The 17,292-nt window shown below is 29.1% G+C and overlaps 1 protein-coding gene and 1 long non-coding RNA gene across 2 annotated transcripts; one reads left to right on the top strand and one right to left on the bottom strand.

Moving 5' to 3' along the window:
• Positions 1 to 88: 88 nt before the first annotated feature.
• On the bottom strand, positions 89 to 3,308 carry LOC114405254 (ent-copalyl diphosphate synthase, chloroplastic-like). The gene is made up of 7 exons (XM_028367866.1): positions 3,304 to 3,308; positions 3,106 to 3,216; positions 2,316 to 2,414; positions 1,986 to 2,222; positions 1,685 to 1,802; positions 1,057 to 1,200; positions 89 to 322 (listed from the first exon to the last, which is right to left on the bottom strand). The coding sequence occupies exons 1-7, from the start codon at positions 3,306 to 3,308 to the stop codon at positions 89 to 91; spliced, it is 948 nt and encodes a 315-aa protein (XP_028223667.1).
• Positions 3,309 to 15,337: 12,029 nt separating this feature from the next.
• LOC114405526 lies at positions 15,338 to 15,919 on the top strand. The gene is made up of 2 exons (XR_003665257.1): positions 15,338 to 15,493; positions 15,603 to 15,919. It is a non-coding gene; the product is annotated as an uncharacterized LOC114405526 (long non-coding RNA).
• The last annotated feature ends 1,373 nt before the right edge of the window (positions 15,920 to 17,292 follow it).

Genomic DNA, 17,292 nt, shown 5'->3' with positions numbered 1-17,292 from the left:
GCCGATTTGGCACCTAGCTATCCCAACGGGACTAAAAGGGAAAATAACATTATGAATGGCGATGCTTGTTCTAAACATTTTTCCAGATTTACATGACTTTTTGAAAGAGCACTTTCTCAATATGAGAGTTTATGGTCTCTGGGTCACAATATGAGCCATAGTAAAAGCCCTTGGCCACTGTGAGGAATGAATTCTTCACATTGGTGTGCACGCCATCTGAGGAATTTTGGAGCACCAATTGCACAAGTTCTTGCATATCTGATTCTATTTGAGGAGTAGTGATGCTGGTTCTACTCAGGTTGTCGTTGCCACTATCATGTGCCTAACAATAATTACAAAAATATTTTTAAAAAAAATCAGGATCTGGAACTTATCTAGGCATCACATATTAGAAAGTGTTTTTGTTATAGAGATAGTATTCGTTTTATCTCTTAAGTCAACGTTGTTAAATTAATTAAGTCAATACTGACTTGAGAAACTGTCAAGAGAGTTACACTAACTTAACTTTTCCTATTTATCTCAAATCAAAGTACTCATACAACTGTGGCCCTATGAGTACTAAGCCTTAATAGCTAAAATATATCGACACCTACCCTTATTCCAGATTTATTGGATCAGAAGTAAATAATGAAATTAAGCGAACTAGCCTCCATACGCATCTACCTATACGGCCTCCACATGGCACTTAAAGAACCTAACGACTTTTTCCACCAATAATGTCTTTATATGCAAGGAGATCTTGCAAATACACGAAACTTTTCTTATTCTCACTCTCTAAGCCCACATGCTCACTAGCTTCACCGTCAGAATTTATGCACGTGCCGTTATCGGAGTCATTCACCATGGACCACCACGAACCACCATACGAGTCGCTATAGAATCTTTCTCCTCATGAACACCGCACATCTTAGTTAAATATATAAAAATGACTTGCAACTTTTTTATAACTATGTAAACTTTATAAAATAAACCTTTAATCAATACCACATTCTAGTCTCTATAATTGACCTTGTTGCGTTGATAATTACGGAGCTCGTGACAGACTCTGTTAGTGACCTCCAGCAACCTCTGGTACTGTGGATTGAGATATAGTTCTCCTGACCAATAGCCAGCAATTACATTTATGATTTGCACAATCAGCTCAGCTTCTCTTCCAAAGCAGGTTCCTTCATTTTTCCAACTTGATAGCCAACCATGCCACTGAACATTTAAGAAAAAGATTTATTATTTTTTGTTCTTAAACTTTTTTAGATTTCTATTTTTAGTCCTAGTCTAAATTTTGACCAATCATAATTCTTAAACTTTTTCTCAATCACCCTTTTAGTCGTTGCTTTCAAGTAATAACATTAGTCGATAACTCGTCTAATAATAACATTGACAATTCAATAATTTTTTAGTCATCAACGAGTTTAACAATACAATCAAATGTAATTTTTTTATAAATTTGTTTTTGACATTAGGATTAAAAAAAAAATAACAAAATCATAAAATATTTTTTTTATTTTATTAGAGAGACTCAACCTAAATTTTTTTTATTAAGAATCTAAAACAAAATTTGTTAATTTATGAAAGAAAAAAATATATTTAAGCATTTTTCATATTTGGTATAATGAAACTGTTTTGAATGTGTTTGTTAGAAGTGCGGGCATAGAAATTTATAAAGCTCATAAGGGTTTCCACTCACTGCTTGATTCAAATAATGAGAAAATTCCTGACCATGACACCGAAACATTTCGAACCCAAGGTAATCAAGGTTTCTCAGCAAAATCTCCAAGAGTTCCTTCTCTCTCTTGTTCAACTGCCTGCAACAAACATTCAACAGGATTTTGTTGCATCACACGTACCGTTATATTATTTTACCATGTATATACTAATATTTCTAACAAGATACAAAAAATTTTTTGCGCAACTTTAAGGAACTCGAAATTAATTAGGCATGCAAAATAAATGTGTGACAGGACAAACAATGAATATGGCATGTTTACTTGTTTGAGTGGTCTGGTCCGTTAATGCTGTTGTTGAACAAATCTACAAAAGCACTCTTAGTTTCTTCATCCTTTATGAAGGATCTCAGTGTCTCGAGCAATGCTGCGGTTTTAGCCCATGCAAGTCGCTCTGGAGATCTCTCAGGCTCAAATATGCTGGCTGCTGCTATAAAGTAAGCAGATAGGAGACTTTCTTTGCTCAACCCAAACTCCTCTAGTCCTGCTTCAGAGTACCACCTAAAATACATGCCATTGCAAATTAATTGACTTTTTCTTTTGTCAAATTAGTAGCATATACTTATGGAGTGTTTTCTGGGGGGTTACACTCACCTTTGAATTTTTTCCCATTCCGCACAATGCACTGCTTGACAGTTGTTGTAATCCAATTTTGCAAGCTCGAGATAAACATCATTGTTCACGTAAGGCATCCTGTTAAAGAAGAATAATGATTTAATCTATCTAAAGAAGGGAAGGATGATTGGATATGGAAAGAAGACAGCTCAAAAATTTTCATGGTGAAATTTGCTTACCAACTTCTGCAAGAACAAATTGATCTAAGAGTTAGAAAAGAAAGTAGCTGTGATATTTATAAAAAAAAAAAAAAAAGCCTTAAAAAGGAATTTAATTCCTATAACTTTTCTTTTTTACTTTGGTATCTGTAAGTTTTCATGTTTCATTTTTATTCCTTATAAATTTGTATTTTATGAGTTAAAATTGAAAAAAAAAACTCATTTATATAAACTAAAAATGAAGCAAAAAATATATAACCATTTTTTTATAAATAAGAGATATAAAGAAAAGGAATGAAAAATAATGTAATAGAGAGATAATAAAAAAGAATATTGTATAAAATTGTTTTATATATATGATACTTCACTAAAGATATAGGAGTGGTTTTATGTTAACATTAATTTAATGTATGATTATATTTGTTGAAAGTGATAGTATGACTGTGTTTGACAATTGACGAATGAGTACCTAAAGGAAATACTTTTCTCTGTAATCATTTGACCATGGTAATTTGACCGCTATGTGACAAACCTGATAGTTATATTTTATTTTATCAATATTTCATATTATATTTGATTTTATTAGTATTGTGGGATTAAAAGATTGGTACCTGTAAAGGGTCTTGCCAATCCAAACGTCACTGCTACCACCATATTGTTCAAGGTAAAATCTTGTCTCCAGTCTGGGTAAGCTGGCATACCATGGCACATCCAATGCATAACTCACCTGGAGAGTAGTTTAACAATGTTATAGTATGAGCTAAAGTAAAAATGCTAACCGGAGAGAAAATAAAATAAATAGGTCTAACCTCATAAAATTATCGATTTTTTCCTATATATATCCTACATGCACATAAAGTACGTAGCTAGTTTGTATTTAATTTGTTTTAAAATAATTATAGATAAGTTGTAATGGTATTGGAACGAACCTCGCCAGGTAAATCTTTGGTTATGATCCATTTATCTAGGAGCCCGTTTGCTGCACGTTTCTCAGTTAAAAATTTGGCAGAGAAGTTCTTGGCATCCTCAAGAATCTTCTCTCCTTGAAATAGCACTTGAGATGCTCGATAAAGATTAAACATTCCTGTCACAGCTTGGTTTGACTGCCCAGAAAAGCAGAAGAATTCGCCATTTTTCTTAAATTGCTCAAACACACCTACCAAATTCGTCAGTATTTGTGAAAATTATATATTCTCTCTCTCTCTAAGCAATATAAAAGATTAAAGGAACTGAGACATAATAGAAATAACTTACTGGGCGAAACTTGATGCCCATGCAACCTTAGTAGTCTAAATCCCATTGCTGTGTCATCTATATCTTGAACCTCCGAATTCCTTGCCCAGCAAATACCCTTCTCAGTCCAATATCTGAAAATTTTGATGTTATATTTGTACGGTGATTAATTACCCAGAAGGCAGTGCCAGTCTTTTTTTATCTCACGTTTATACTTTTTTTTTTGTTAAAATAATAAAAAGTATTTAATTAGAATATAATATTCAATATATTAAAATTTTAAAAATACTACTTATCTTTAAATATTTGATAAGTATATACCAGCACTCAATAACATCTCAGGTACCTTGAAACATAAGCCACATAATCTTTGATCTCTGACTGAAAATATCTTGAAATTCCAAGACGATCAAGTCTATCGAAAACCCATATGCGTTCAAACAAATCCACTGGGTAAACATTTGGAACTGGACAAATAAATAAATAATATGTCACAGAAATATTAGATTCAAATTAGTTAACTTTCTCTTCTTTAAGGTTATAATAAATTATTAAGATTTAAGCACAAGAAAAAAATTCAATTCAAAAGACTAGTCGATTAGGTGAGAGAATCTTAAATCTTAAATATTACATTAAATAATTTATTTTATTCAATAGATGACTCTTAACATAAATCATTTATTTGTCTCAAATGTTAATTGAGTTAGTTTTAAGTCACCAATTCAATTGAAAATATAATTGGATTTAAAAGAGAAATTAACTGTAAATTGAACAAAATGAAACTTTTCTTTTATTAGAATATTCATTTCATAATTTTGACTGACAAAATTTATAAATAGTAATAAAATAAGCATATTAATCAAGAAAATTTCACCTCCCCCATTGAACCTCTGGACCGTCTTTTCAAGGTATTTGTGAGCATTTCCATCCTTAGTTTGCATGAGAGCATAAGCTGTAGAGGATGGAGAGAACAAGAACGATCCGTCTTGGGACTGCAACTTTAGAAGCTGCTTCCAATCTAAGTTTGGCATTCCCTCCAAACTATGGAGCAGTGTTGTAGGCACCTTGTGCAGAACTTCTCTTGGTATTCTACTCGCACGCGACACATGAAAGAAAAATTATTAGAGTTAAGTAAATATTGGAAGAGTGATTCTTCGTCCTCATCTTTCATTTTATTTTAATATAAAAGTCAAAAATTAGTTATTTGTTAGAACTGTTGGATTAAAAAGAATGAAAGATGAGAAAAGAGAATAACTCTTCTATGAAATGAATATTCTAATAGCAAAATGAATTATGTCTTATATTACTATATCTTCAACTAAAAAGTAGTTAAAAATGCCTAAGTAAACATCAATATTGTATCCAAGGTTAGTTTCAAAAGAATTTATACATACTTCTTAAGCTTGAGGTCCCTCATTGCAAAGATGTTTTTCAAGATACGAGACTCATCTGGCACTTCAATATTCAAACTTCTTGCAAGATCGAGAAGAGAGGGGAAAGCAACTTCAAACCCGATAGGCATATGCTCTGCATTTTCATCCTGAAGCTTGTACAAATTCTCCTTAAAAAATGTCATTCCTGTTACATATGAATGCATATATACACAATAGAAACATTAAATTAACATAAAAGTGCTGATAAAAAAATAACAAAAGTTATAATACTTTACTATTTCTCGGTCCTCTTCTTTTACTATGGAATAGAGGTGTGAAAGTATTGTAGAAAAGAAATGATTAAGAGTATGAAAATATCTGGGTTAAAAAAAAAGAGTATGACAATATCAAAGTCGGCAAGGAATTCTTAGACAGCAATAATGAAATTCTTGAATGTAAAATTACCCTTCTCGCACTTTTCAGGGTGCATGTTCCATGATCTTAATGCAATAACACAAGCTAACGTGTTAAGCATACGATCATGGGCTAAGAATATTTCAGAGTCTCCCCAGGAGCCATCAGGTAGCTGATTATTTGCAATCCATTCAAGACAGGACGGGAATTGAGGTGAATTTCCACCCAGATCAACATTTTTCACTAGGGCAACCCATGCCGTGTCATAAGCTGATATTGATATTTCTCCATCTTCTTTGGAATACAACATCAATTTGATCACATTTATTTTTTTCCGTATCTGGTTTGTAACCAAAACCTTCCAAATTACGGTTACAAATCAAATATCAGATGCCAAGATGCTTAATTATGTGATAGTTATCTAACTAAAAATCAAATGAGAAACATGTACCTGGTTAACAGCTCCCTCGTCTATAATATCATCCTTCAAAATATTATCCTGAGGCACCTCAGCAACACATGCTGCTAAATAGAGTAACTTTATTAATTTTAATGCTATATAGAAAATGATAATTACTAAGTGACCTTTCTTAAATTAAATGATAATACTAATAATATATGCATACGGATCTCCTATAATAAACTGAAATTAGCATAACCTTGAGACCGAGAGCATATTGGCTGAAATCCACAAATCTTGAGATGTTTGCTTTCTGTGAATCGGAGGGGACAAAGACCTATTTGAAATTTGAAGTGACATTCTATCAGTATTATTTGAATTTAAGGGGTGTTTGAAAATGCCGGTAATATCTATTTTCTATAGGACTTTATTTTAATGATTTTTTAAAAAAATTACTAAATGATGTAGTATCACTAATTATATTATTTAATAAAATTAAAAAAAAACTCATTTAATAAAAAATTGTAAAAAATAATAAATAAAACTATAAAATTCACGTCGTTGTCGTTTCTCTTTTAGCCCCCCTCATCTATTATTGTTTTCTTGTGTACATTTTCTCTTTCTCTTTCTAGCCTAATTTTAGGATGTTGATTATCTTGAATAAAACCCAATTAGTCAAAGAGTTAATTAGTAGCATATTAGTTCCTTTTCATGATGCATGTAGTATGAAGTCTACTTTGACGCATTTCACATCATAAAAAGCTTGACTCCGAAAAGATATTTAGGTGGTCTATATGTCTTTCTCCATGATGCATTGGAAAATGGGACAGGATCTCTAATAGAGAATATTAAAAAAATAATGTTAAAATCGTTTTGGAGCTATACCCGTTAAGCTTTAAATATTAAGAAAACAAATGGAAACGACGAAAATCAAGTTATAATGTGAATTTATACAACAAAACAAAATTAAAAGAAAAACATATATAGATACAGACGTACCCCCTAAAATATTATAAGGTGGTCGAATGGAAAAGTTGACAAAATTAAACAACAAAACAAAATTAAAAGAAAAACATATAGATACAGTGTACACGTACCCCCGAAAATATTATAAGGTGATGGAGTGGAAAAATTGAGAGTGACACAGGATTTTGCTGCAGGTCTCGCACATGAAGGAGGAAGCCTGTGACTGAGAATGAATGACAACTGAGACGCCATGGTGCACGTACAGGTTCAATAAATCAACAAGTATTAAAATGTATATTTATACCCATCGAACCCAAACCAAGTGATATGAAAATCCTTTTCGATCCATCTCACTTACATTTTGGTTCGTGTATTTTCCCGCAGTGTAAAATTGTGACTCTCTTTTTCAATTTGGTAAAATTTGGAACTATTTTGTTCGTGTACATCCCACCTCTTTGGAGCATATTTCACTTCATTTCTAAATACATAGAACTGTGTTGTCGTGTTGGTACCTTAATCAGTATCATTCATAATTTGACCAATTTTCATAATTGATGCTTTACCTACCAGACTACCACGATAAATATATTTTTATATATACTGTTTGATATCAAATGTCCTAATAAAAAGATTTTTTTCTTTGACTGAAGTCCTAATAAAAATATTGAATAAGGAGCACTCGGTAATTTTAAGAAAATACTTTTCATTAATAAAAATAAAAAGTAAATGCTCTAAATTTTAAAATGCATAAAATATTTATTTTTTATTAAAAAAATATTTTGTTAATTATGGTATTCGTATTAAGAATTGATAAAATTTCATAAATTGTGTTTGAGTTTAATAGACATACACTATGAGAAAGTTTTTACCCAGCAAACCAATAAAAATTATCTTCAATATATAACTTTTAACAGTAAATATTATAAAAATTAATAAACTTATGAGTCAAATTAATTTATGATTAAATAATAATATAAAATATATTAATATTTTTATTAAATAAATCGTTTCTATTATAATTTTTTATCTAATTTATTGGTTTTTATTATAATTACACTGGAAAGTTATATCAAAAATCATATTTTATCGATTGACAATTGTCTGTGCATATATTTATAATTTTATATATTATGTTATTTACATTATTGTTGTTTTTGTAGTTTTAAGTTTTTTCATATATATATATATATATATATATATATATATATATATATATATATATATATATATATGTTTCCAAGTTTGAATTGTTTTAAATGAAAATTTACTCTCAAAGTTCATTCTACCGAAACAAAAATATTTTGACACTTTCTCTAGTTGAAATTTTCCATTTTATTATATATAATGTTATTTTTTCTGCATGAATTTGCTTATTTATTTTAAATGGAAATTAAACATTTTCAGAACTTATCTGGTGTAATAGAAGAAAAAAGATTAAAAAAAAACTCAGTTTGTGACTGTCAGCAAAATCCAAGTCCTTTGGAACATATTGTAATCCGGAGGACTTTTTTTTTTTTGTTTGATAATTAAAATCAGTTACTTTTTGTTGGAGTAGTTATATTCGTACATCCAGAAATGTTCGCCCGGTATCCATCCTCCTGTAAATATAGATAAAGAAATTAAAATGTTTGATGGACATTAAATAATCAATATGTTATCTAATATCTAGCTAGCAAGAAAGAAAGAAACAAAAAGTATTAATATAGTGTTTATATTAAAGGGATATTTATATATCATTATTTTATAATTAATTACATATATAAACGTGATTAATTTTGTTTCACATATTGTTAATAATTTTATAATATTATTAACCAGTTCTGAGGTAAAGCTAAACTATTATAAACTTCAATAACTAAATGCCATTATATTAATCACATATCAATAATCAATAATTGATACAATTGGTTGATTTACTGTTTAATCACTTGTGAAGGAAAGTTAATCATACATACATTTATGTAGTTAATCACGTGTAGCAATCAGCTACTAACCAATTATGATACAAGGTTAATCATGTTTATACATGTAATTGTGTGTTTTTAAGGGAGAGTGTTAGGAATAATAATTAGAAAATGAAAGATTGTTAGTTAGTGTTAAAAGAAAAAGGGTTGGATTTATTTTTTTAACTGAATCATACTCATTATTTCATTATAAATAAAGTGTTCAATACAAAGAATTACATAATTGAAGGTATAAAGACTAAAAAAGATGGTATCACTCTTACGAATTCATGAGCAATTCCGTTGATTTGTCTCTTGACAAAATCTATGGCAAAAGTTTGATTATGGGAAACAATAATACTCCTAAGTGCATTCCTCAACTAAGGAACTCAGCTCCAAAATATCATCATATGATGGTGTCCTAACTTTATCCGCCGCCACACACTTACTATCAATCGCAAATATAACGTTTGCAGCCCCAAAGATTCCACACGCAAACAAGGCTCCCTCCGAGAAGTCCTAGCCAGAACTAATCTCCCTCGTCATGAATCATGATATAAAGACCTGTTCCGGTTCTATTGTTCTGCTGCTGGAAAAAACCTGCATCTACATTGCATTTGAAAAATCCCGATGGTGGTAGCCTCCATTGCTCAATATATGGCTATTGGTTGAATGCGTCCGGGCACTAACCTGCCACTTGTTCAGCACGCAGGAAGAACTCAATATGGACCGGGTTTGTTACTTATAATCTAATTAAGGAACCAACCTCTCACTTATTCTTTTCTAACCACTAAGTATTTGAAGGGTTATTTACATTATGTTCTTTTAATGATTAAGTATGGACACTACGGTTCGAAGAATAGCATCATCAGCTTAAAGGAAGAGTCGTGAATTCGAAAACATAATTTTAAGAACTTATACATGGAAGAAAGGATGAAGATGATAAAGAAAGCACACGAACATTTTAAAAGGTTCTTCAATTTAAAAAAGAATTTCAATTTCTCACCTTTTAAAAAGAAATTAAAATTTCATATTTTTAGTTGTTTAAAATTTTATTTTAAAAATTTAAATTCTTCATAGAAAGAATATCCAAACATTGAATTTTAAATTAAAGAAATTTAAATTCTCTAATAAATTATTTTCTTTAGTTAAAATTTTCTATCCAAACATACTCTTAAAGATTATAAATACTTTAATTTAGCGATAAAAGAAAAGGAAAATATATATATATATATATATATATATATATATATATAAACATTCATCCACTTTTCCCTATATTTTTCTCCCCTCATTTTCTTCTTATCTCACTTTCTTTTCCTATCCAATCACTTATTAGATGTAGTATTTTCTTGTCTACTTCTCTTTTCTTCTTGTGTCTCTTCCTCTTTCCAGCATAATGCACCAAATTTTAGGTATCCGATTATCTTGACTCAAACACAATTAGTCAAAAAGAGTGAATTAGTAGCATATTAATTCCTTTTCGTGATGCATATATATAGTATAAAGTCTAGTTTGACGCATTTCACATCATAAAAAGCTTGACTTCCGCATAGATAATTAGGTGGACCATTAGGGGCCATCAGGTTTACAGGCTATATAATATCAATAGAGAATTATTAAGAAAACGATTGGAAACAAAGAAAATCAAATTATAATATGGACTTAAACAACTAAACAAGATTAAAAGAAAAACATAAGCCATGGTTCTTAGGAATGCATTTGATATTATTATGGAGTGGACTATATGGCTCAGTAAATCAAGAATCATTACAATGTATATTATTACTAATGAAAACCAAACCAAGTGACATGAAAATCCTTTAGGATCTACCTCACTTTCATTTTGGTTCGTGTATTTTCCCGCAGTGTAAAACCGTGACTATCTTTTCGAGTTTGGTAAAATTTTGAACTATTTTGATCGTGTACATCTCACCTCTTTGGTTCATATCTCACTTCTTTTCCAAATACATAGAACTGTCTTGCCGTGTTGGGACCTTAATCAGGATCATTCTTAATTTGACCAATTTTCCATAATTGATGCTTTACCTACCACGCGATAAATGCATTTTAATACTGTTTGATAACAAATATCCTATAAAAAAAACTGACTAAGAAGGAGCATTTTTTTAAGAAAAAAATTAATTAATAAAAGATATATAAAATATTAAATTTTAAAATGCACAAATATTTACTTTTTTATTAAAAGAACACTTATTATTTTTAATTACGGAGATATAAGGTTGTCTTAATAAAAGATAAAAGGAGAAAGTAATAGATTGTGGGTTCGAAGTTTTTCATTAATAAAAAATTAACAAATTAATAATTAACATGTGATAATAAACTTACTTGACAAAATCTCCTAATAAATTAAAGCACTTTTTGCAACTATTTTTCATTAAAGGCTTTTTTTGGGAGTTTTTTTTTGTTTCCCACAACTATCGTCCTGCAAAGGCAATTCTATAGATAACTTTTCAATAGAAATTCAAATCTTAATTTATCAGGATTGTGGTTGACTAGCCGCTTGTGTTAGATCTCACTTTATTTGATATGTTTAGAAGTTATTTTTTAAAGGAGGCTATCCGTAGGAATTATTTCCATTTTATTTATATCGAGAAGACATGGTCATTCTCAAAGATATATATGTGGCATGAATAATACAGGAGAACAACATTAAAAATAGTTAAGAAACTACATACTATAAGTTTAATTTGTTGTTTCTATTATTATTATTAACTAGAATTTTGACCCGACGGGATAAACAAAAAAATTGAGTGTACTTATTTGTTTTTCAATTTAACAGTAAAAATTGGCATAGACGTCTAACAAAAAATATGATATCTTTTATTTGATTTTTTTGGTATCAAATTGATGGAAAAAAATTCTTAAATGTATTTATTTTATTTAATGGAACAAATAATTAAATAATGTTTACTAAGGAAATATTTGAAATATATAAAATCATAATAGAATTATTCCTAGGAAATAGGGATTGAAATCGGATTAAAATATTATTGATAATTAAATTTATTGTAAAGCACTAATTTTGTATCCTTTGAAAAATGACAAAAAGCAGGTGAATTCTTAAAAAAAATATATAACGTTTGCTAATTTTTTGTTGACTTAAATTAAGTGAAAAAAAATAAATATTTCCCTGATTTAAATTGAAAGATATAAAGCTTATTTAAAACTAAATCGAATATATGATTATATTAATATATGATTGATATTTAATTAAATATTGATTTCAAGTTTCCCTTTTAAGTTAATAACTCAATTAAATCTTTTTATTTGAACGATGTAAAAAAATATCCTTACATGATTCACTTTTTTATGCAAGTACATGATTCGTTTAAACAATATAAATTAACATAATTTATTTTACTGATATAAATGAACATAATTAAAAATCATTCTAAATTTTTATACATATTTTCTTAACTCATGTAAAAATTAACAATTGGTGAACTTGTTAGATCCTTTAAAAAGGAATTGGATAATAAGATAAAGAAATGCACAGTCCTCATCCAGGGTAAAAAAAAAAAATTGGATCTCTTGAGTATTTGACTTGATCTCCAAATTTATCATTCTCTTTATAATCTGAATTTAATATCACATGTAAAACTTAAACAATTATATAAAACTTTTTTACACAAACATTTATGTTAATATCACATGTAAAACTTAAACAATTATATAAAACTTTTTTACATAAACATTCATTAACATAAAAACCTTGAAAATTATGACTCTCACATACCCGGATTCGATGAACAAGCCATAGTCCTCAATTTTTAGCACAACAACTAACAGATTAAATTGGTTTCTCTCCCTTCTTCCAAGACACAGGTAAGATGAAAAATTATTTTTTTAAACTTGCAGAATGAACATGTCTTTTGTAGATAAAGAGAACCAATTTATACATAGTGTCCTTTAATCTGATACGACCATCAAGTATCACATCAACAAATAAGATTTGTTTCCTCAAAATTTTATTCTAGTTGTAATTAACATTTAACTTTTTAATAATTAGTTTTTAATAATAATTATTATCTTAATTATTTTAGAATGTTAGAAGCTGGTTAACTTTTTAACATTCATCATAATTTGAGTTTAATTGATGTTTTAGTCCATGAATTTGTGGGTACTTTTAGTCCCTCAAATTTAAAATTTTTTTTAGTCCCTAAATTTTGATAAATTGTTTTTTTTAGTCCTTGACATAATGAATTGATATGTTATGGTCATTTTAACACTTTGTGATGATTTTTTAACACTTTATGATAATTTTAAAATGCAAATTCAAGAGGTTAAAAATAAAAATTAATTTATAACAAATAAAAACCATTACAAAATATCAATTTGTTATGTCAAAAATAAAAAAGAACAATTTACCAAAATTTGGGAAAAAAAACTATTTAAAATTTTAGGGATTAATGATAAGTGTTATGCATATGTCATTTGTATATTGAAATCACATAGTAATTATCTAATTATCTTTTCTTTTATTGATTTTTTTGTGTTAAAATAACTGAAACTTAGTTTCTTATGAGTTTTTATCCAGAAGATGTTAAACTTAATGATTTTGTAGTAATTTTGGTTGTATTTTTTGTAAAGATATAACAAAGGTATGGAAGAGGATTGAAGAACTGAAATGTCACACTCAGCGTGACATCCTCACTTAGTGCATTGGGACCGCTCAGCCCAAGAAGTCCGCTTAGCGCAAGAAGCCAACCTGGAGGTCAACAGTAGCATGCATCTGGCGGCTTAGATTGTGTGACATATTGGGCTCTTAAGGAAAGTCATTAAATCGAGAGGAAGGAGCACAATACATAAAAGAGGAAAGGAGGATTGTGCATTAATGCATAGATAGGGTGGCATGGATCCTGAGGACAAAAATCGGTCCAATTACATCACGTCATTTGACAACGCCGTCAAAGAAGAGAGGGGGGTCACCAGGTAACCCCTCATTCCCTCACTCTCTTATGTTTTCCTCTCCTTTCTTCCTCTCCCCATTCTTTCTCCTTTCTTTTCTTTTTTGCAATCTGTTACTTCATTTCATTCTATCTCATCGGGGGCACCTTGGTCGCCGACAAGGTTCATGTGGATTGGACTGTGATGTATAGTTTGTTATTGTGTTTTGTTTTGGTTATTCGCGCATTCCTCATCACCTTCCTCATGGCATTTTGTTGTCTTTAGTTGTGTCGTCGCACTACCATTATGCCACTATGTTGCCATCATCGCTTTCGCGCCGTCAGGCCCTGCACCAGTGATGCCACTGAGGTGTGCCATCCTTTGTGGTAGCGACCTCCTTTCTCGTGTCGTTTTGGGGTTAGGTGATTAGAATTTTTTCAACCATATTGCATAATTGCAGGTTGGACCAGGTTGCCCTGACCTGGTTCCAATCCTAGCCCAAAAAGAGAAAACATAAAAAAAGAATTTATTCTCACCTATTTACACTACTTGTTTGAAATAAAATAAAAACATCTATTTACACCTATTTTTCATTTGCGCATACATCATTTTTGCTTTCGAGGCCTGGCAAGTATTTACATATCTTTAATTTGAATTGTTATCATTAATTTATATATCTAGCTTATTGTTTAATTACCTACATTGAGAGAAAGATTGTTGAAAAGTTTGATACATATTCTATCATTGATGAATTTTATGATATGAAAGAACGTACACAACTTAAATAAAAGATACAACGTATTTTATTTTATTTATTATAATTTGTTATTTATTTAACATTTAGCATTTCACTTTTGAAAACTTCTCAATGCTGATGTTTATTGGCATTAAATAAAGTTAGAATGCGTTTAATTACATTAATTGTTTTTACAGAGCATTTATTACATTAATGAAGGACCCATTAAATAATAAAATGTACGACGTTACAAAACAATAGTAATATTTTAAAAATACATTAAATAATTATTAAAAATAAAATACATTAATTATAATAAGAGTAAATAATCATTTTCATCGATGTGTAAAGCACTGACAAATTTGTTTCCGCAAAATTAAAATTTAAATTTTAGTTTCCGAAAATGAAAGAAGTACGACAAATTCATTCATTTGTTAACTTATGTTCGTTAGGGTTAATGAAAGAATTTACATGACATAAAAGGACAAAAATGATTTTTAACATATCTGTTGAATAGATTAGACCAAAATGTAAGTAAATTTTTATTGAACCAAAATATTATTAAATTTTCATCGGATTAATTTATCAAACCCTAAATTTCATTTTATTTAAAAGTAAAATATAATTTAATCTATCTCCTTTTTTTAATGTCGAGCATTACATTACTTTCACCTATTTTTTAATTGGAGTACATTAATTAATAACCAACATTAAAACTTTTGGGGGAAAAAAATCAATTTTTTTTTAGTTACTTTGACATAACAGCAACTTATCAATTATTTGGTCAACAAATACTTCCTTAAATAAATGCTCAAATTAATACTGACATACAAATAATAATAATCACATCAATTTAAATATTCTTTTTTTTCTCAGCGTCACCATTATATAATTAAAGGCACATGCACTTTCACATGCCATATAATTTCTAGTAACATACCCCTGGAAACAAGATGGCAGCAACAAGGTCTCAGCTCTGCATGTTTTTCGTTTTGGTGGCTATTACTTTCACCCCAAGCGCAGGTTGGAACGGTCAAACGTTGTTTTACTAATTATCTATATGCTCAATGCAATTTACTTAATTAGTCGATCTTTGAACCTTTTTCTCTTGAATTTTCCAACTTTTGTGCAGTATTTGGTCAGAAAACCGCCACATGTGTCTTTATTAAAGCAAACTGTGGAACGAACCATGACTGTTTTGCACCTTGCAAATTGAAATTGAAAAATGACTACTGTCCAGGTTATGCTATATGTGACAATGGATCTTCATGCTGTTGTCAACGAATTCCGAACTGCGGCAGCCCGCCATTGAGAAAAACATGAGTTAGAGATGAACAGACATCTTCTTAATTTGTCTCCCAATTACATCTTAATGATTTCGAGACAACATTATTATTGTACCCCTCTCATGTTAGTTTACAATAAATGAATTTGTTCTATTATGATATATATATTCCCCTTTCGTCTCTAATTATAAACATTATTTTTAAAATTTTGATTACCCTTTTTTATAAAATTATTTTCTAATTTTTAAATATATTAATTATTATTTTTCACATATATTTTTATTTAATTATTCCTTATCAAAACATTAATAAGAAATAAGTAACTGAATAAAGACAAAAAATGATGATTTTAAAATAATATTATAAATAATTGATAATTTAATGCAATAATTATTTTTTTAATGTGATAACTATTATTTCTAACGGATATGAATTAGCTAAAAGAAAATATAATTAAAGATGGATATGTATTTTTTTTCCGTTTCATAATAATTATCATCAGAAGAAAAAATTCATTTCAAAATAATTATTATATTGATTTTTAATATAATATTAATAATTTTTCTCACTTATATTCATCATAATATTAATGACATGAGATAAAAATAAATAAATTAATGATAATAAGATTAATTTTATAAAAATTGATTTATTAACTTTTTATTTTTTTAAATAATTTAAGACAATAATTATAATGACACGAATAAAATATGTTGTGCTCGCTTATCTGTAGTCATGATAATTGTGAATGACACTGTAATACTTTGATTCAATGGATAACTATTTGGTGTGCGTCTCTCAAAAAGAAAACACCTACTAGGTGTGGTGCAACTACTCAACATAGCTAAACTTAATTCACCTCTTTCTTGAGTTACTGAGGCATTTATTTTTGCAAATCAATTTGGTTTCGGTAGAAAAATTGGGCGTTGGGACCAACTGTCACGAATAAAAAAAAGTACAGAAACTGTCACGAATAAATTTGTGCTTGCTTTGGACATTCTTCCTGCTTTTTTTTTTTTTTTTGAGAAAATCTTCATATGCTTGTTTTTTTTTTATTAAGTTCGAATCCCCTTTTATTAAGTTTGACAAGACAATTACGTTGAACTCAATAAGAGTCAAAATCTGGGTGGGAGCATCCTGAACCCAGTACATCTCATGAAAGTTAAAAACTAAATGAGCTAACTTGTTTCCTTTTCTTTGGATGAACAGAAGCGATGCGAGTAAGAGTTTCGCAGTCCCTCATAATTTCCGCTTTATAAGATTGGTCATGGGGATTCTTTCTTTTCCAGGCTAAATGTAGGGCAATAAATTTTAAACACAATATATGAGAATACTCATCTGACTGTTTAAAAAGTTATGTGATTATTTTTAAAAATTGTATATTTTATATATTAAATTTTAATCTTTTAAATATAATTATATGATTTAAATTTAATTATTTTATTCTTATAAATAAGAAAAAACGTAATGTTAAAGTAGCTTGTAGACCTAAGTTATACTTTTTCTATATCTTTGATATCCACATCTTTGTCATGA

This window comes from Glycine soja, chromosome 3 (assembly GCF_004193775.1).
Source record: "Glycine soja cultivar W05 chromosome 3, ASM419377v2, whole genome shotgun sequence".
In the NCBI taxonomy this organism is placed as follows: Eukaryota; Viridiplantae; Streptophyta; class Magnoliopsida; order Fabales; family Fabaceae; genus Glycine; species Glycine soja.
This window is presented reverse-complemented; position numbering and strand designations above follow the sequence as displayed.